Source organism: Balaenoptera ricei, chromosome 17 (assembly GCF_028023285.1).
Source record: "Balaenoptera ricei isolate mBalRic1 chromosome 17, mBalRic1.hap2, whole genome shotgun sequence".
In the NCBI taxonomy this organism is placed as follows: Eukaryota; Metazoa; Chordata; class Mammalia; order Artiodactyla; family Balaenopteridae; genus Balaenoptera; species Balaenoptera ricei.
Window position 1 is genome coordinate 74378850 of NC_082655.1, and position 20693 is coordinate 74399542.

The window sequence follows — 20693 nt, forward strand, 5'->3', positions numbered from 1 at the left end:
TTGGGGACAGCACAGTACATGAAAGTGTGACAGAGTAAGTTGCTTTTCAACTGTGTCTTAAAGACAGGGTACAATCCGGGCTGGCAGGAACAGGAACAGACATCCAAGACAGCTGCAGTGCTGTGCGCAAAGGCAAATGCCCCGAAAAGGTGCTCTATAAGCCCCAGTGGAAGGAAGGAAAGAGAAGGAAGAAAGGAGGGAGGGAGGAAGGAATATGCAAAAGTGTGAGAACAGATGTGATAAAGGAGACAGAGCATTGGGCTTGGAATGAAGAGAACTGAATTTACAATATTTTGCCACCTACCAGCCCTGTGATCTGGGCTAAATCATTTAACCTCCGTGGGCTTCAGCTACTTGATCTATAGCATGGGGATAATAATCTGTCTATTTTTATTAATTTTAATCTATTAAAATTCTCTATATTTAAACATATCTATTTTTTAAAAATTCTCAAAACCTGAAAGGCTCAATTTTTCAACAACCCTTGGAATAAGTCCAGGAACATCTGTATCCAGTCTGGCATGTGGGGAAATAGTCCAGTCTAGGGCCTTGCCACTTAAAGTGTGGTCCCCAGACTAGCAGCACATGCACCACCTGGGAGCTGATGAGAAATGCAGATTCTCAGGCCCACCCCAGACCCACTGAATCAGAATCTGCATTTTAACAAGATCCCGGTGCTTTGGACGCACATTACAATTTTCAAAGCATTGCTCTGGAGCTGTCACTACCTGGCTAAATAATTGTGGGGCAGTAAGAAACCTTCCCATCCCAGGTTTGCCTAAAAGGAAATCTGCTTTCATCTACCTCAGGAAGAGCTGTAAGGATTTGTCAGGTGTGGCTCATTCAAACCAAATTCCTGCTTCTGTTCACTCATTGATGCAATATCTCAAAGTATCAGAAGAGCTAATGAAATGCCAAATTTATTACTAGGGAAGAGCTCTCGGTTTAGGAAAATCTGCCTTCAAATCTGGAAAATATTTCAAAGGGCAGGAAAACATTTTGGAAATTCAGAGTTGAGCAATCCTGCTTTCCCACGTCACATTTTGTCCGTGTTCATGTCACACAATAAATTTTTTTCAAAAGTTTTGAGCATGTCGGTGCTTTGTGACCACCTAGAGGGGTGGGATAGGGAGGATGGGAGGGAGACGCAAGAGGGAGGAGATATGGGGATATATGTATATGTATAGCTGATTCACTTTGTTATACAGCAGAAACTAACACACCATTGTAAAGCAATTGTACTTCAATAAAGATGTTTTTAAAAAAAAGTTTTGGGGCTTCCCCGGTGGCGCAGTGGTTGAGAATCTGCCTGCCAATGCAAGGGACACGGGTTCGAGGCCTGGTCTGGGAAGATCCCACATGCCGCGGAGCAGCTGGGCCCGTGAGCCACAACTACTGAGCCTGCGCGTCTGGAGCTTGTGCTCCGCAACAAGAGAGGCCGCGATAGTGAGAGGCCCGCGCACCGCGATGAAGAGTGGCCCCCGCTTGCCGCAACTAGAGAAAGCCCTCGCACAGAAACGAAGACCCAACACAAGCCAAAAATAAATAAATAAATAAATAAATAAAAGTTTTGAGCATGTACTATATGCTAAATAAGGAAGGGAAAATACCTCTGCCTTCAAGGTATTCACATGAAAGAGATACAGATTAACATAAAACCGCCTGTCACTCTGGCAGCTCTGTATACTCTCATTCCAGAGAGTTGCCCAGACTCAGTGTCAACAGCTCACACACAGCTTGGAAACACCCTTGGAAAGTCAGGATCGTGCTGTCTCAAAGCTGGGCATCGGTGTAAGTGCTGGACCACAGGACTGATCCAGTCAGAGAAGCCTTGTTCACGTGACTAGTGGGGCTGACACAGACAATGAACATGGAAGATGGAAGCGAACGAGAAACTTCTGGAAAGTGAGAAGTGCTGGGAAGCAAATGAATCAGGGCGATGTGACAGAGAGGGCCTGGGGAAAGGGGGTCTTGTTCCTTTAGTGAGGATGATCCCCCACCAAGATGAACGACTACTGTGGTTCAGTTTGGATCACTGTTTTATAGTTTGGTTCCAACTAAACTTTTCAAAATAGCACAAGAGTCAGATTTTATAGTAATGCATCCAGATCTGTGTTCAGTGGGTAGAACCAACAAGATTGGGGAGAAGGTTGTGTGTTCAGTTTTGGACACGGTTAGTGTGAGGGCTTGTGTGGCATCCAGTGAGAGTAGTCACGTAGGCAGCTGCTTATATGGTTCTAAAGCTCAGAGGAGAATTCTAGAATGAACATAAGTTAGGGGCTCCAAGGCATAAAGGGATGCAAGCCACGGGAACCGAGGAGAGCTCCAGAGTGAACGTCAGAGTGGTAGGAGGTGAACCAGAAGTGGTTTCCTTGAAGCCAAGGGGCTAGAGTGAGAGTTTCAGGAAGGATAGGGTAGTCTGCTCTACTGACCTTCTCCCCACTCAGCTCCTCCTCCAAGTTCCCTATCTTGGGAAACAGAAATGTTCTCCAGCAAGTTACCCAAGCCGGAGACCTCCAGTCATTCCTGAAATCTCTTCCCTCTGTTCCCCATAATGACTTTATCATCAGGTCATGTTGATTCTACCCACTAAATATTGCTGAGTCCACCTTCTCTCTGCTTCCACTCACACAGCCCCGGTCCAACTACCGCCATCTCTTGCCTGTACTATTGCGGGAGCCCCAGACAGTCTCCGTGCATGTTCCATCCCTCATTCCAATTCATACTCCTCACAAAAGGCTGAGTGAGCCTTTTCATAAACTCATATATTCATATCACTCCCCTGCTTAAAACCTTTCCATGACTCTCCTTTGCTCTTGGGATAAAGGTCAACAGCCTTCTCAAGACCTATGTGGTCTTGCATGCCCCCCACACACCTCTTCTCGTCTTACTTTCTGCTCTCCAACCTCTCTGGGCTTTTCTGTTCTTGTTTTCGTTTTAATTCTGTATTTCATTGAATCTAAGATGTCATCAGTTGTAAGACAGGTCCTGATTTCAGAGATTTTTAATTTAAAAAAATACATCTTATAATTGGTAAAACACGGTCATCCCAGGAACCACCCTGCTCCTTCCAAATGCAGGGTGTTTGCTCCCAATTCCACGCTTCTCCTTTCACCTGGGAAACTTTTTCTCAACCCTCAAGTCTCAATTTATGCGTGACTTCCTCAGGGAAGCCCTTTCTGACCAGCACCCCTCCCAGACCAGATTAGGACCCTCAAGATGGACCTCATGGTACATTGTCATTGTCAAAGCGCTTGTCCTGGTGAGAATAAACCAGCTGTTTGTACAGTGATGTGTTTAAAGTCTGTCTCCCCTCGTAGACTGTGGACTCATAGCACAGGAGCAGGGTCTGCCCTCCCAACCACTTTATCCTCAGCAGCTAACACTTCATTTCATCCTCAGAGCACAATAATAAGGCAGGTCTAATAGTCTTTTCCCTTTGGAGAGAGGAAACCAAGGTCACAGAGAGATAGCTACTCAGGTCCCATGGCTCCTAATTTGAACCCACAGAATCTGATGTAGATCCTGGTCTCTTAATGACTCTATCTTGTACTATGTCTTGGTGTCTAGTAGGTCCTCAATACATATTTGCTGAATGAATAAATGAACAAAATTTTCAAAAAGATAAGTATTATAGAAGTTAATTGTTAATGAAAATTCAGAAACTAGGAGAAATAATCAGACTAAGGAGTTAGTTATAGATACCCTTAGAGACAATTTCAAATTCTGATCAAACATTGATTACAAATAAGAAGATGATACTGTCTTATTCCATCATGTGTGGTTGACTGTTAACCTCATCACTCTACAAAGTCCTCTGTTCCTAACAGCATTTACTGTCATACAATTCCTTCCTTCCTTCTTTCCTATTTCCCTTCTCCTTTTTTCTCCCTGCCTCTCTCCTTGCCCTCTTTCTTCCTTCTTCAGAAAATGTGCATTGAGCATCTATTATATACTAGGGTATTTGTGAGGCACGGGGTACATATTGGTGAATAAAACAGCACAGCCCCTGCCCTGAGAGGGTATATAATCTATAGAAGGGAGATTGAATACATAAGCCAACAGATGTGTGATTATGGGATTGTGATCCCTATTAAGAAGAAAACAGGGACTTCCCTTGTGGTCCAGTGGCTAAGGCTCTGTGCTCCCAATGCAGGGGGCCTGGGTTCAATCCCTGGTCAGGGAACTAGATCCCACATGCCACAACGAAGACCCGGCGCAGCCAAATAAATAAATATTAAAAATTTTTTTTTAATGAAAACAGTGCTCAGTGACAGAGAAGAGCAGGGTGGGAAGGGAGGGGTCTTTGGGACGGGGAGGGTGAAGAACTCCCTCCAGGGCTGTGGATGGAGAAGCCAGCCCTGATGAAAGAGTGGGCCATGAGCCAGGGGAGAACATCTCGGAGCAGGGAGGCCCTGGAGAAGGAAGAAGCCTGGCCATGGAGGCGGTGGACAGAAGCCAATGTGGCAGGGGCCTGTGATAAAGGGGAATGCAGGGAACCAGTGGGAAGTCTGTAGAGGATGTTGGGCAAAGGGGTGGCATCATTATGGTTTTTAAAGATTACACTTAAGATTCCATGGATAATAAGTTAGATTAGAGGAACAGAGAGGAAGGAATAACACTAATAAAGACCAATAAGGATATAACTGCTCTCCAAGCCCAAGAGGGCAGGCTTACACCAGGACGGGTTGGTGAGTGGAAAATCAGGGCTCATGTGAAGACTAGACCTTCTTGGCAGACAGAGAGGAAGAGAGGCAGGGGGTCTGTGTCGCTAATTCCCCCCACCTTGACTTTGCCGTCTGTGTCCAGCACCCACTGTGCCTGACCGTTCTGGGTGCAGGGCTCCAAGGGTACAAAATTCCTGCCCTCTGCACACATTAAGGCAAAGAAGAGGGAAATGGCCAATGTAAGTCTGACTTCTAACCAGGAATTCAAGGCATCTCCCTTCAAGCCACCACACCTAATCATTGCCTGCTTCTCTCTTAGGGAGTTGGGAATTTCCATCGTTAGTGAGAAACTTCCATCGGGAAAGAAGTTAAAACTCTAAAAAAATGGAAATCCTTATGAACCATGCTGGAGAAGAAGGAAAGCTACGACTTACCATCCTGTTCCTCTGTAGGACGTCCCGGCTACTGTCTCCCCTTGCTGCCATCTGACTCTGACAGCGACCCCTGAGGTTATATCCACTTTAGAGTTGAGGAAGCCAACACTCCACGTGGCTAAGCCAAGACTCCACGTGTGCCTAACATCACATAACTAGAAAAATCTGTGGAAGGAAATGACCAGAACCCACATCTAGTCCCATAAGGGGAGACTGGGGGGAAAAAAAGGCAAGTGAGAAGAAAAGAACTGTAAACACTGCCTCACAGTCTCAAAGCTGAAGCAAGCGGCTGGGATTAGGATGCGGTGACACGTGCCTGGAGCCCCTGAGGCCCGTCTTGAAGAGTGGTGAAGCAAAGCGAAGCCGGGCCAGCGGGGCCAATCACCATCATCACAGGGACACAGGCAGCTGCATCCCAAATGGGGCCCTGAAGGAGTTTCCTATGAGATGCTGAAAGCTCAACAATGCTCATTTATGGCCTTGACATGAAAACTCGAACACTGCAGTTTGGATAATTTAAGCCCAAATAAGATCTACAGCAGGTTTGCCTAAACCTGAAAAGGAGCTGAAATTCTGTATGCAAGCAGCACATTGTTTTTATGAAAGACACTTCAAAGAGATTTTCATCACGTATCATGTCAAATATTTGTTTTCATCCATACGATCACTAAAACTTATACGAGAGACCCACTGCTGGCTAGATGTTGGGTACACACAGCATCAGCATTATTGGAATCAGGCAAAATGTTTGTTTACCAACAGCAATATGTTCAGAAGAAATAAGCTTTCTTTGCTTTTCTTGCCTAGACTACATCTCGCTTTCCAAGTAATTGCATCTGACTGTTAGTCTTCAGCAAACGGCAGTCTTTTTCGGAACAGACACTGTGAGTAGCCAAACACTTTGCACTTGAAACTACACCCAGTCACACCCACGTCTGTTCATTTTCCTCTAATTCAGCCCTACTTCCTGACTTTGCCAGGAGCTTGGAACTCTTTATCTCATAATCTGTCATGTCATTCATTAAAAAAGAGGAGAACATGGCATGCCCCCCCCCATATTTTATCTGGCCTCATTCATGTTCTTAGGGACTGAATTCATCGTAGATTTTCTTCCATTCTAATGTTGCATGGCTCTACAGGATGCATTTACAAGGAGATGCACCACCACCCCATTTCTGCCCCAGCAAAGAAAGTTGTATAAAAGCAGGACATCCATCTCAGCCGGATGCACAAGTAATGATGAGACTAGGCAGTTCTTCTTCTCGGTTCTTTAAGAAATGTTAACCCTTTCCTGTCAGCATCCACGCAACACTTCAGTATCCAATAACCGACAGAAAACACCAGGCATGTGTGGCGTTCCCATGAGGTCTTGGCTTCTAGAAGTGATGATATCACAGGCATTAGCTGCCTGAAGAGGAGTGACACCCCAAAAGTATGAAGTTCAATCCTGTTTGAGTTATAAACCAGTCACAAGACAGCTTACAGGGCAGCAGGGACTGTGGAGCATTCATTAAGAAATGACGCATTTTGTAATTTTACTGAATGTAACCTCCACATGGAACATCTGTTCCCGGGCCACACAGTAAAACAGGCCCTTTTTTGCCCCGACTACTTAGAAGACAAGGGTCCTCCTGTTTCCACACTGCCACCCCTCATTCTTTTCGTATGGGTTGTATTTCACGCTGATGTATTGCTTCTGCCGGAAATGAGTGGTTATCCAGCAAACGCGTACATTCACCCTATAAAACGAGGAGGACATGCTGAAAGGTCACCAAGGTCATGGCCAATTCTATTGACAGCTGAAAATAGTTAAAACGACTTTTTTTTTTTTTTTAACCACCCAGGCAGGACCCAAAAGGGAACAACATGGCCAAAAATTTCCTTCTGGCTCAGAAATCTGAACTCGATCCAAGCGTTCCCTCACCCTCTCCCCACTCCCTCCAAAAAAGCGGATGGCTCACAATGTCTTTTGACATCGTCCTGCTTCTTCCATGTGGGATCTAGGAGAGGACTTTAGGGAACATAGGGGCGAAGGCGTTTTGTCAAAGAGATCAAAAGCAGTTCTTCCACTGCGTAGCTGGGCAAGACCCCAAAGCATTGGTCCCTCTGATCGCCCAGTATACAGGGTGGATGAGGTGGGTCATTTCTCTGAAAGCTGGGGCCACTCCTTACTGGCATGAGTGAAGGTGCAGCTCGGGTCTTTAAGGCCTCTTCCTCTACAAATAATTTTCTGGATTCCTAATAAGTTCTAAAGGTTTAATAAATAAATAAAAACAGGAGTTATTGCATCTACTCAGCCAAACTTTACCTATGATCAGACTGCATCAAAACCCCCCAAATTACTGGAAATGACAAAAATTGCCAGTTTTGACTAATGAATGGTGTTATCTCTAGCTAAAAAAATAATCCTGGGCACAAACATGTTTACATGTAAATACACACTGAAGGCAGCAGAATCATTGCCATGTCATGCCAACTTAGAAAGTCGGTATAGAATTTATAACTAAAATGTTACGTGTGTGCTCTTCTACATGGGTGCTGCAGTATTGCCACTTTTTGCCTTGAGGTGCTTTGCTCACACTGGTCTTTTGATTCCATGAGGTACAGGGGCCTGTGATCTCAGCACAGAGGAGCTCTCCCTAAATACCTATCGAATGGATAAGGCCAGGCTTCTCCACCACTCTGTGAATCTTCAAAGTCACTTTGGCTCTGCTTTTCCTCAAAGTGACTCCGTCTGATTCGGTGGCTGGTACGCCTGCATCACGGGCTGGGTTTAGCTATCAGGCCCCATTCAGCTCACTCACTGTACAAGGAGAGAGAAAATGTGCCTTTCTGCCTGTGGTAATTTCCGAGCTTTTGAGAAGGAACCACGGCTCCACCATCATCAGGCTAGGAGTTCCTCTTCCAGGGCTGAGACACGAATGTTTATTTGGAGAATGAATGAGCTGAATGAGACTGGAATCCCAGATAGTGCATTAAAAACATCACCATCATCATCATCCCTTTCCTTGAATAGCAGGGATGCCAGATGGAGCCCAGATCAAAATGTAGATGTATCTGAGTGCTTGCGAGGGGACCTCCAGGAAACAAAGAGGATGAAAATTGTGAGTCAAAGTTCAGCCCGGTTCCATGAACTTAAATCAACTCCCTGACTTTCTCTTTCGAATACCCGGCCAGTGTTTTCCATCCTCTTAGCCGCTGGGAGATGAGTGTACTGTAAGATGTTAACAGCTGCTCTACTCAGAAAGCACCCTCTGATGAAATAGCTCTGGTGATGCAGCTGTTTGCCCTGCAGGACTTCTTAGGACCTTGACTATGATAATCAGACGAAGAAAAATATTTTTTAAATCTTAGTACCAGTGGAAAAAAAGCATAACTGAGTACCATGTACATATATATATATATATATATACATATTAAGGAAGCAACAGTTTAATTTCATTATATATTTTTTAACTAAAAAATATTAAGTATGTATGGAGCGCCTGCCATGGGCAAGATACCATGCTTTCGGCAGAAGCTAGCAGTGCGACCGAACCAAAAATCTTCAGACTGAAATTTAGGACGCTGAGCTTGATTCCCAGCTATTCCACTGAAGCAGTAATGGGCAAGGGGATGGGGTGGATATCTTTACATTATGGTTGATAGTCCACAAAATGTAATGGAAACTTACCATCTATAAGACTAAAATTTAAGTTAAACATCGAGTAACTTTGTTTTTGTTAAAATTAAAGATCTTAGGAGAGTTTTGTAAATAACACTGATTCCATCATGGCAACATGAGTTTGTGATTGCTTAATAAATGCAGTGTTCTCATTACGCAACATCTATATATATATATGTGTGTGTGTGTGTGTGTGTGTGTGTGTATACACACACAGAGAACCATGTGGGGGACATCTGATGATCTCCAGATGACATCTAAGGACCTCCTCCAGCTCTAAAATCTCCTAAGTCCCTGATAATAAGGAGAATGATAAAATGTATTTTATATGCAATTTTAGTATTTTATATACAATTTTTGTGGAGGGTGTTTATCCTGCCAACAGAAGCTGTGTGCAGTGGCTTAGACAAGAGGAACCTACTGGAGAGCAATAGAGGATGGCCTAAAATAGACTGTTTCTCTCCCTGGCTGACCTGGCACAGACCACCTGCCCTGCCGGTGTGGAGGGAACACACCGTTTTGATCTGGTCTGCACCCCTTCCTCTTTCTATAACAATCTGGTTTAGTCCGGGATTTTACCCTGCCCTCCACCAGAGTGACCACATGCCCAGGCCTGGAAACTCAGATGCACACGCGCCTTGCCTCAGTGATGGGCTCAGAGACGGCACAAAGCCTGGCTTTTCAGAGGCCTCCCTTTAACGTTCGCCCAGAAATGCGGGGAAAGACACTTTATTTCTTTGAGGTCATCAGCTCCATTGGCAATAGCTGCCATCAGGGTTGACTAAGATTGGGAGCAAGCAATGGAGTCATGAAACAATGCATCTGAGAGCAGTTTGTGATCTCTCCCGGGCTGCAGAGGGGCTGGTGAAAACCTTGCCTTCTCGGTGCCGGATCTGAGCGGCACCGTACCAAACCGCCCGCTTCTGCGCGAGCACGGCTCCACCTCTAGGGAAAGGCTTCAGTTCCTTACTTGGAATCAAGATCTTAGGATAAAATTTACATAGGATTTATCACCAGTAATTTTTTAAAAATTTATGTATATGTGTGTATACATACATTTCAACATATACATATATCCATTTGTACATAAACACCAAATATATAGTATACATATATGTACAAGTATATGTGTAGATGTATACACGTATAATACATACAAATATATTTTAAAAAGTAAAACCTTTCCAAAAATGCTCCTCATCCACCAGTAGTTACTTCAAGATTGTGTATGGGTGTGTCTTTTTAGTGATTTCCATAGCCATTTTAATTACTTTATCAGAGATATAGGCTAGAACCAGAAAGCAATTAATAAACCAATCCTAATAACTGAAAGAGATGTCACAAAATCTGTGACACCGATTTAAAGACCATGCACTTGCTTCATGCGACAGAAATTCCAGGCCTGCACTCCCAAAACCGAAGCGGGGCTGCCGGTTCCCAATCCAAGCCATTCCTTCCTCCTTCCAGGCAGCAAAAGCTCCTTCGGTTTGGGTGTTGTCCTCCCCCTGTGAATCAGGGTGGACTCCTGCCTCAGAAATCTCCACTCGTGCTGGACACAGGGGTAAGGACCTGGGTTCTGGTGGCAACCACTGAGCCACTAGAATAAACATTCCTGTAGCCACCTTACTTTGTAACTTCTCATTATGTGAAATAATACATTTTCCTTATTGTTTAAAGCAATGCAGTTGGAGTTTTGTCATATTCGCAGCCAAATAATTATATAGAGCCTAATACAAAACCTACTTACTGTTATTTGTTGGAGAGTATTAAAAAGTTTGGCTACCTACTTTCCAGATCTTAAACATATTCCAGTAGTAAATTAAGAGGAAGTAGGGTGCTTCAGACCTACACAGTCCCAAGAACAGGAAGTGACAGCCAATGGCCTGAGAGCAAGGACATAGACTATAACAAATAAAATAAAAAACAGAAACAAGAAGTTAAAAATACAAAACTCAGGGTCATCTAGTGTTAGAGCAGAAAATGTCACACACTCAGCCCACAAAGGCATTATCATATCAAAGAACTGACCAATATAGAAATAAGTAGTATAGAGAAATTTTCAACTAAACTAATAATTTTTTAAAGTTTCTGTGCTCAAGGGTTGAACCAAAATTACCTGGAAAAAAAAAAAAAAAAGCGCTGTTAGAACCACTCATTCATCGAGAACATCACACATCTTGGATTTTACTCTGCGCCTATGCCAGAATGCATTGTTCCGAGCCGCCTGGAACTGAGGCAATTTGTGATCCTGAAACACGATATGAAAAGTGATTAGGTCTCATGGACAGTCACAAAAGCCCATTTGATTCCAAATGGGTCTGAAGACTGTTGGAAACTATGGCAGGATTAGGACTATGGGCATCGTCTACCCGCTGGAATTGACAGCGCTGTTGCAGAGGTCAGACCCAGGTCACCTGGCTCAGAATAAGGAGGCACGTCCTGAAGCCACACAGCAGGGCACACGCTGCCCCATGAGCTGCCTGCCCGTCTCTGGACGGTGCAACTTGGGGCTGCCTGACAGGCTGTGCTGGAGAACAGGCTACCATATGGGCTGGGGGGCTGGAAGAGATGACCTTCAAAGTCTCGTCCAATTCTGTTTCCAATTTTCTTATCCCCTCTGGGTCCTTACGGGTCAAAAGCTGCTCTGAATGGTGACTGTTCTCTCCCTGTAATCTTCTCGTTCATCACAGAGCTCTGTTTGTGAGGCATCTGACGGCAGGCACAGCCCAACAGCAGGAGTGGTCCCTCCTTGCTGGCGTCACTGCTGGCACCAGGTTGTCGCTGCCCATCCTGCTGCTGCCTGAAGTCCCCAAGCAAAGGCTCAAGGATGCCAAGGACAGTAGGGCTGATGGGGTAATGAGAGGCATATGCAATTGCTAGCTACTCTGGCAGAGTCCTGGACGTTGACTCTGATATTTTACCTTCTCCAAAACCTGGGTCAGCTCTGCCTTCCTTCATGAAGACTTCTCTGAGTCTTCTGGTTGAAATTAGTGAATGCCTCCTCAGAGCACCGCAGCAGGTCTAACACCTCCTTCACAGTAGCTCTCCCATTCTGCACCTAAATATAGTTATTTGTGCGGACATCTTATCTCCCCTATAAGATCCTACGAGGCAAGATCCAGGAGAGTCTTGGTAAAGCAGGAGAATTAGCTCTTTTCATCTGGGAGCTGACAATTTGTTTGAAGCAACGGGCAAGTGCACCAAGGATGGGTTTGGGAGGTGGTAGCTTTCACTCAGCGTTGAAATGCAGCGAGCATGTCTGCTGTGTGTCTGCTGTGTGTCGGGCGTGGAGTTGGATTCTTGGGGAGGGAGTGAGGTGAACAAGAGTTAGTTAGACAAAGCCTTTACCCTCCAGAATTCACTGGCTGATAAGGGAGGGTGTCACCTCCTCTGATCCTCAACATTAATTCAGAGGTGGAACTTGGAGTCAGGACGTGTCTAGTCACCCAAAAAAGGTGTAAGTCTGTAGCTGATCATCTGGGGAAAGAGTGGCAAATTCCTATTTCATGCCACTTGACTTTGGAAGTTCAGACATATAGGAAGGTATGATGGCCGTATCCGAAAGAGATAGGGTAGGGACAGGCCACATGACATGTCACTATTCCTGTGCATGGAGGGGTTGGAGAGAGAAGGCTGGCACTGGAGTTGAGGATAGAAAGTACACGGAAAAGCAGGCAGCGTGCCATATCTTATAGAGAACACGAACCCAGAGCACAGAGCCAGTGTGCCCGGGTCTGAGTCCCAGCTTGGCCATTTACTAGCTGTGTGAGCTCGGGCAGTTGCTTAACCTCTCTGCGTCTCAGTTTCCTCATTTGTAAAATGAGAATAATGACAGTACCTTTCTCATACAGTTGTGCTGAGGATTTAAAGAGTTTAATGAGCTAAAGGGCTCAGAACAGTGTCAATAGTGTGAGTTGTCGTTACAGTTGTTACTGTGTTGTCATCTGGACTGAGTGTAGGTCAGGACGCGGGCCGCTAGGTCAGTCCCTTCCCTGTAGAGGCACAAAGCCAGCCTCTTAGCCACCATGACCACCACTTCCCAGAGAATGTTGACTAGTAACCTGGGGAGTAAATGAATTTCCAGGTCCCTCCCGTCCCAGCAGAGAGGTTTTCCAGACATTTGGGTGTAGTCATCCTGACTGAGCAGGAAATGCAGAGCTTCTCCTCCTCCTGAACACTGGGTCAGTTCAGGACATCAACATGAGCCCAGCTACCCAAAGGAGACTTCGATAGTGACACTCCTCCTTCCCCAAACATCTCCAGAATTCAGCTGTTCTTCCACCACTTCGTCATCAGTTCTGGCCCTCATCTTCCCACCTGAGCCCCCATATCAGCTGCTGATGGCTTTTAGTCTCCTTTTCTCTGATAATTCCACGATCCTTACAAACCCCAGACTGTAACTGTGCTTAACTATGTCTGGTGGGAAAATACAGATGAAAACAAAAATACGTACGGTTGTCCCACCATCAGGATTATGGTTAAAACTGACCTCCTAGAGGGGTGGGATGGGGAGGGTGAGAGGGAGGCCCACAAGGGAGGGGATGTAGGTATACATAGAGCTGATTCAGTTTGTTGTGCAGCGGAAACTAACACAACATTGTAAAGCAATCATAATCTAATAAAGATAAAAACAAACAAACTCATAGAAAAGGAGAGCAGATTTATGGTTACCAGGGGCAGGGGGGAGGGGGAGGGAAAATTGGATGAAGGTGGTCAAAAGGTACAAACTTCCAGTTATAAGAAAAATAAGTACTAGGGATGTAACGTATGTACAACATGATTAATATAATTTAAACTGCTGTTATGTTATACATGAAAGTTAATAGAGTAAATCTTAAATCTTAAGAGTTCTCATTACAAGGAACAAAAATTTTTTCTATATCTCTTTAATTTTGTATCTATATGAAGTGATGGATATTCACTAAACTTACTGTGATAATCATTTCATCATGTGTGTAAGTCAAATCATTATGTTGTATACCTTGAATTTATACAGTGCTGTATGTCAATTATATCTCAAGAGAAAAAGATGAAGTCTGATAATATCAAGCACTTTTCACGGGTCTGGGAGAGATTCTCACATACTCCTGGTGGGAGTAGGGTCATTTTGGAGGGTATCTAGGCAGTGTGGACTGAAATTTAAGATGCACAGTTCTCTCACCCAGCAGCCTCAGGGCTCCAAGTCTACCCAGAGGAAGTTTCTCCTGAGAATGAAGGAGGCACATCAAAAAGGTTCAAAAGGTTCATTGAGCCCCATTTAGAACAGAGAAGAAACTCAGAAAAAACCTAACTGCCCATCAACGGGGAAATGGCTACACTGTGATATATCCATGTTCTGGAACACTACACAGCACCGAAAACATAAGATGCACCTAGAGTTACTGACGTGGAAAGATGTTACATAATGACATGTTATGAGATGAGCTATGTCCCCTCCTCAAATTCATGCTGAAGTCCTAACCCCTAGGACCTCAGACTGTGACTGCATTTGGAGATAGCGTCTTTAAAGAGGTTAATTAAGATAAAATGAGGTGGGCCCTAAGCCAATATGGCTGGTGTCCTTATAAGAAGAGGAGATTAGGATACAGACACGCATGAAGAGACCATGTGAAGACACAGAGGGGAGATGGCCATCTACAAGCCAAGGAGAGAGGCTTCAGAAGGCACCAACCCTGCAAACACCTTGATCTTGGACTTTTAGCCTCCAGAAATATGAGAAAATAAATTTCTATTATTTAAGGCACCTAATCTGTCCTAGTCGATGGGACTTTGTTACAGCAGCCCTATCAAACTAGGCTACACAATACCCGGTATTAGATATTTTCTCTGGATGTGTATAGATGTGTGTAATATATGGAAAAGAGAATGGAAGGGTCCACCCCGGTCTGATCCCTCCTTTGGGGAGGGGTGGGGATTGGGGAATAGTGATTGAAGGAGTAAAATAAAGTTTTACTTTTTATACATTTCGTACATTATTTGTACATCAGTTTTTAAAAAACCCTCCTTCATGGCTCTGCACTGAATACGGAATGCAGCGTACTTCCCCACCTGCATCCGACCATCTTTGGAACATTATTCCCCCTCTCACCCCTGACCCTCGCACGCCTATTTGCCACACCACACCAGAATATCCCATCCCTCCACTGCCTCCAGGCCTCTGTCTATCTTGTCTTTTCCTCCTTTTGGGCTGCTGATTTTCATCCTTCAGAGCCCAGCTCAAACATCACTCGCATTAGAAATTGGTTGCTAGAAGTCTTACTTGGCAGATTTTCCCAGGGCCTTCTTCTCGGTTTTTTTGTTTTTTGTATTCAATGTCTTTATTCATTTTTGTGCTCCCAGTGCCTAATCAGTGACTATGGCCAAGTAAATGCTCAATAAATGGTTCCAAATGCATCAATGATAGAAACGTTTTCTAGCAGGTTGCTTTTTCATTCAGTGTATCTCAAAGGTCCCACACTTCATTCTGTGTGAGTTAACAGATTCCCTAGAGCCTAGGACTGTAATCACGACATGAATGGGGTCCCAGCCTTTTACTGCTTCTTTAATATAATGGGGACAACTGTATTTCTGGGCCAGCCAAGCCCCATTTACGTTCAGTTCTGGTGAAATCAGCTGAGAATGTATTGCAATTTATTTTATTCAAGTTCTGTGCCCATAAAGGTCTTCAATTACTTAACCCACAATAGGCCCAAATCCAAAACGCCCCTTGACCTCTAACTGGGAGGCTCCGCTGAGCCAGGCCTTACCTCTTCATCGGCTTGGGTGAGCACTCCCTCTCCAGGTTGGAGGACGTGTGTCTCACGTGCATTGCATTATAGGAGGTGTGAGTGTAGTCATTTTCATCGCTGTAGTCAGGACCGAGTAACGTCCGGGCCCAAGTTCCCATGTCATAAGGAGGAAGGGTTCCTCCAAATTCAGACGGCAAAAATTCAGGGTGTATTAGCTGGTGGAGGCTGTTTAAGTTGTTTCCGTGCAGGAAAATCTGGAAAGAAAAAATAATTAGCAAGAAAAAAAAATCCAAAACTTATGACCAAGCATTTAATCTAATACACAATCTAGCAGTGACAAAGTGGATGCACTGCTGGTGATCATGGGGTTTAAAGAGGCATTCAGTTCTGTGTCTGTAGCTTAGTCTGCATAAAATGTTAATTTATTGCTCAGAAAAGGGCCTGAATTAATAGTCCTTAAAAATGAAGTTCATGAACAAATTGGGTAGTATTTGGCCATGGCCCAAATTTACACATACGGTCATCTCTTAATTATCCCTGCTGATGGAAAGAGTAGGGATGCAGACCGTCCAAAACCATCCAATCTTGCTTCACACACATCTCCACATTGCTGTGTTCTCCCCCGGAGCACCCTCCGGACCCTCCTCAACCCTCCCCATCCTTCCCAGGCCTACACCAAGTGGCAACTTCTTTCTCAGTCTATCCCAGTGGCACCTGCCCACTCTGGGTCTCCCCTCTCCCCCAAATTTGCTCTTCATTGTGTGATGACTTCTAGTTTTTTCTGATTTGTTCATTTATGTCTTGCTTCCCCATAGCAAGAAAAGAATGCTCAGGAAAAGGGACAGTGTCTTCTTTCTCTTTTAATACTCTCCTAGCTCCCAGGGTGGTGTGGGCACACGGAAAAAGCTCAGTCCATTCTTAGTCAGTGGAACTGAAAACTGGGACCTGAGAATTTACCGTGAGATATTTTTGCAACGATTTTCTATTTTTGTCTGGATTTGCCAATACTACCCTCAACAAACAAGTTTGCATCTTCTAAGCATATGATAGATGGTGATGGAAATTAGTCAAGCAGGGGAGAAAACACCCCCAAATAACAGCATTTTCAAACAAATCTATAAAGTGGATAAGCCACAAGTTGATAATTACCATTGCCTGAGATTTAGGAATTGACTCCTGAAAGTTTATCTAAAGTGCATCTGTATAATGACATCGTTTCCCACACTTCTTCATGTTGCAGGCCCAATGCACATAAATTGTACTCAAATATAGGACCATCAATTACACCCCCCCCCCATACTTAACCATGATGAAGTGTAAATGTGATTTTTAAAATACTTACATATAGTATAATAATATACCATATAAGTATTATATTATGCTATATACTACATACTATAGGCATCCCTTGTTTATTGTGCTTTATTGCACTTCACGGATATTATGCTTTTTATAAATCGAAGGTTTGTGGCAACCCTACGTCAAGCACATGGCGTCAAGTCTGTTGGTGCCATTTTTCTAACAGCGTTTGCTCTCCTCGTGTCTCTGGGTCACATTTTGATAATTCTCTCAATATTTCAAACTTTTTCATTATTATTATATTTGTCATGGTGATCTGTGATCAGTGATCTTCGATGTAACTATTACACATTTTGTTGTTTTGTATTTTTAATTAAGGTATGAATTTTTTTAATAAGAATTTTACTTTTAAAATTTAATAATTATTAACATTTATAATATATTTATGTTGTTTTGGACAATTGTGCATTAATAACAATTTTAATGATTACCCAACTTAAAAGAAAAATTTTTGATACTTAAAGCATTAGGGTCATGGGTAATCAAAGAGTAATTTAAATTTATATACATATTTTTGTTGCAAAGAAGTGTAACAGGGTGATCGATAAAATGCTTTCCAGTATAAAAAAATGTTATATGAGGCTATGATTCGGTGGGGGAAGTATAATGGAAATACAAGTTCAAGGAGAACAAAAAGAACATGTAAAGTTTCTGACTGTTAATGAGGAATTTGTTTAATAATTTTTTTAACATCTTTATTGGAGTATAATGGCTTTACAATGGTATGTTAATTTCTGCTGTATAACAAAGTGAATCAGTTATACATATACATATATCCCCATATCTCCTCCCTCTTGCGTCTCCCTCCCACCCTCCCCATCCCACCCCTCTAGGTGGTCACAAAGCACCGAGCTGATCTCCCTGTGCTATGCGGCTGCTTCCCACTAGCTATCTAGTTTACATTTGATAGTGTATATATGTCCATGACACTCTCTCACTTCGTCCCAGCTTACCCTTCCCCCTCCCCGTGTCCTCAAGTCCATTCTCTATGTGTGCATCTTTATTCCTGTCCTGCCCCTAGGTTCTTCAGAACTTTTTTTTTTTTTTTTAAGATTCCATGTATATGTGTTAGCATACGGTATTTGTTTTTCTCTTTCTGACTTATTTCACTCTGTATGACAGACTCTAGGTCCATCCACCTCACTACAATTAACTCAATTTCGTTTCTTTTTATGGCTGAGTAATATTCCATTGTATGTATGTGCCACATCTTCTTTATCCATTCATCTGTCGATGGACACTTAGGTTGCTTCCGTGTCCTGGCTATCGTAAATAGACCTGCAATGACCATTGTGGTACATGACTCTTTTTGAATTATGGTTTTCTCAGGGTATATGCCCAGTAGTGGGATTCCTGGGTCGTATGGTAGTTCTATTTTTAGTTTTTTAAGAAACCTCCATACTGTTCTCCATAGTGGCTGTATCAATTTACATTCCCACCAACAGTGCAAGAGGTAAGGTATGAACATTTTTTTAGACATAAGGCTACTGCACACTTAATAGACTACTTTATCACAATACTCGCCTTTTTGCAGTGGTCTGGAACCGAACACGTGATATCTCCGAGGTGTGCCTGTTTATTATAATGTACTATATAAGTATATAATAAATACTTGCTACTTTGTTCTGTTGTACTGATTTTAACTTGTGATGTAATGACATCATTTAAAGAGGCAGGGGACAAGAAGCTAAGTGTTAAAATTCTTCATGAGAATACTGTAGCACTTCAGAAAGCAATGTACATTTTCTGACACTGGATTGTTGGCTATGACTGAATTTTAACAAGAATTTTTTTGAAGAAATTCACATATTCTGGCTTTTGCAAAATGTCTCACTGGAGGAATTGTAGTATTTGAAGCATGGAAAAGCTGCAGCAAAATACTGGCCCTGGTACCCACCCACGCAACACTTCCAGTTCTTAGAGGAAAAGGAGCGCTGTTGAAACTGGCACTCTCTCCGGGGGTCCTGTGGGGTGGAGGAATTCAGCAGGTAGGAGGTGGAATCCCCACCTGTCAGGTTCTGTTCTGCACCCAGAGCTCCAGAAACCCCCTTCAATGGCACAGCACAAATGTCGATTGCTTTGTGGGAGGAATTCCCACTGGATCCTTCTTAAGTAGAAAATGAAGCCAGTGGGAAGCATGAAGCCACATTGGGAACAGTCTAGGGCACTTCTCTGCCCTTATCACTGTCGTGAACCCCAGACAGATTGCAGAATGTTCCAGAATGTCTCTGCCTCTTGGGGCTGGTGAATTCTAGTTCCCAGTTCCACACTCATTTGGGGACAGCGGAATTACCCCGTATCCCATACCCTACTGCAGTGTTTCCTAAGGATCTGGAAGCATCTGAGGTCTAGGAGTTAGGAAACCTGCAGAGTGTGTATGGGAGGGTGTCCCTCGCATCGTCATTCCCCCCCTGAATACTCAGAGCTCTTCCCCAGCACGGGGCCCCTGGGGCATAGAGGCCTATGTAAGGCGCTGTAAGACTGACCCTGGTTCCCTTAAGAAGTGATGTCCCTGAGCCAGGTGATAGCTGAAATCGGAAAGCTTACAAGAAAAGAGAACTAAATGGGAAAGAGAAATTGGTGTCATGGAGTCTCTACTACATGAATAGCTTTATGCTATCTGTCTCATTAAATTACTCCAACCACTCTGTGATGTGGGTGTTAGTTTTTCCATTTTATAAATGAAGAAACTGAGATTCCGAGTGGTTAAATAATGTTCAGTTTCTCAGCTAATCAGAATGCCATGAAAAAATACCCAGCTCTGGTGGAAGAGGCTGGCTTCCCAAATGTCATCAGCTGATGCAATCAAGATTCTAAAAGCCTTCTTCCTACGAGCTCTATTATTTCCAAAGAAGAATGCTTTCCCAATCTCAAAGGTGATGGAGCTGGCAGCTATGACCCAAGAGCCATGGGGAAAAATACAAATCATCAGTATTCTTCGTAGCAATAATACATTCACAGGACAAAATGCTAGCTCTTAAAATAGTCCATGAACAGGAAGCTGCTTGACCCCGTATTTCCCACAAGCATTTACAGTAAAAGGGGCATCTGTTATTTGCATGCCTTCAATGTTTCCTTTGGTTTGTCACCCGGACTGTAAAATAACTCAGTTCTACTAAATTACTGATTAAATCCAGGCCATTTGCAAACTCCAGCTGAGGCTCAAATGCTCAGGGACTACAGAAAAGCAGGAAAAAACACAATGAAAAATACAAAGAGAGGGAGAGAGAGAGAGAGAGAGAGAGAGAGGACAGGCTTCATAATTGTGCCTCCAAATCCCCCCTTTGGGTTTTTGTTTTCATTACCCGTTTCCTGGTCTTGTCTTTAAGGAATGGCTTGATGAGTGTGTACAGGGCATGAATGTACCAGGGCTGGTTGACAAAATGGACTCCTCCGAAGCGGGCAGGAAAGCTGTCCTGGGTGGAAAGAAAGAAACGCACACCAATCAGTGCACATCACAGGTTAGACGGGCCCAGCAGGACCACCACCTAGAGCAGCCCGCTTCTTCTCTCAGACTGATGAAGCACCCACCAGCCAGCGGAGGGAGAGACAGGAAACACACTTACTTCCCAGCTGTTACGGTCTCCTCTGTTCCCCTTGCCTCCCTCTTCCCCTGTAGCTCCACAGCTGAGAAATCATACATCAGGCCTGTCTTTTCCAAGTCACAATTGTATGACCTCTGACATGACACCAGAGCATTTGCAGCCCAGATAGTGAAGGAGTTGGGATTCTTCGTAGTGTCAGGGCACCAAGGCTTCAGTTCCCATGAGCCCTACAAGATGGTTCTCTTTACCCTTTACTCTCATTCTCTGCTCTCCGGCTCCAGCCCTCTCCACTGGGT

General features: G+C 43.9%; 1 protein-coding gene across 1 annotated transcript in view; it reads right to left on the reverse strand.

Annotated features, from left to right (window-relative positions):
• Nucleotides 1–20693, reverse strand: part of CLVS1 (clavesin 1) — a 147249-nt gene that overhangs the window by 11872 nt on the left and 114684 nt on the right. Inside the window, exons 3-4 of the mRNA XM_059901993.1 lie at nt 20158–20268; nt 15512–15747 (exon numbers count right to left, since the gene is read on the reverse strand). Coding sequence (XP_059757976.1) covers nt 15512–15747; nt 20158–20268 — 347 coding nt within the window. The remainder of the gene's footprint in view (nt 1–15511; nt 15748–20157; nt 20269–20693) is intronic.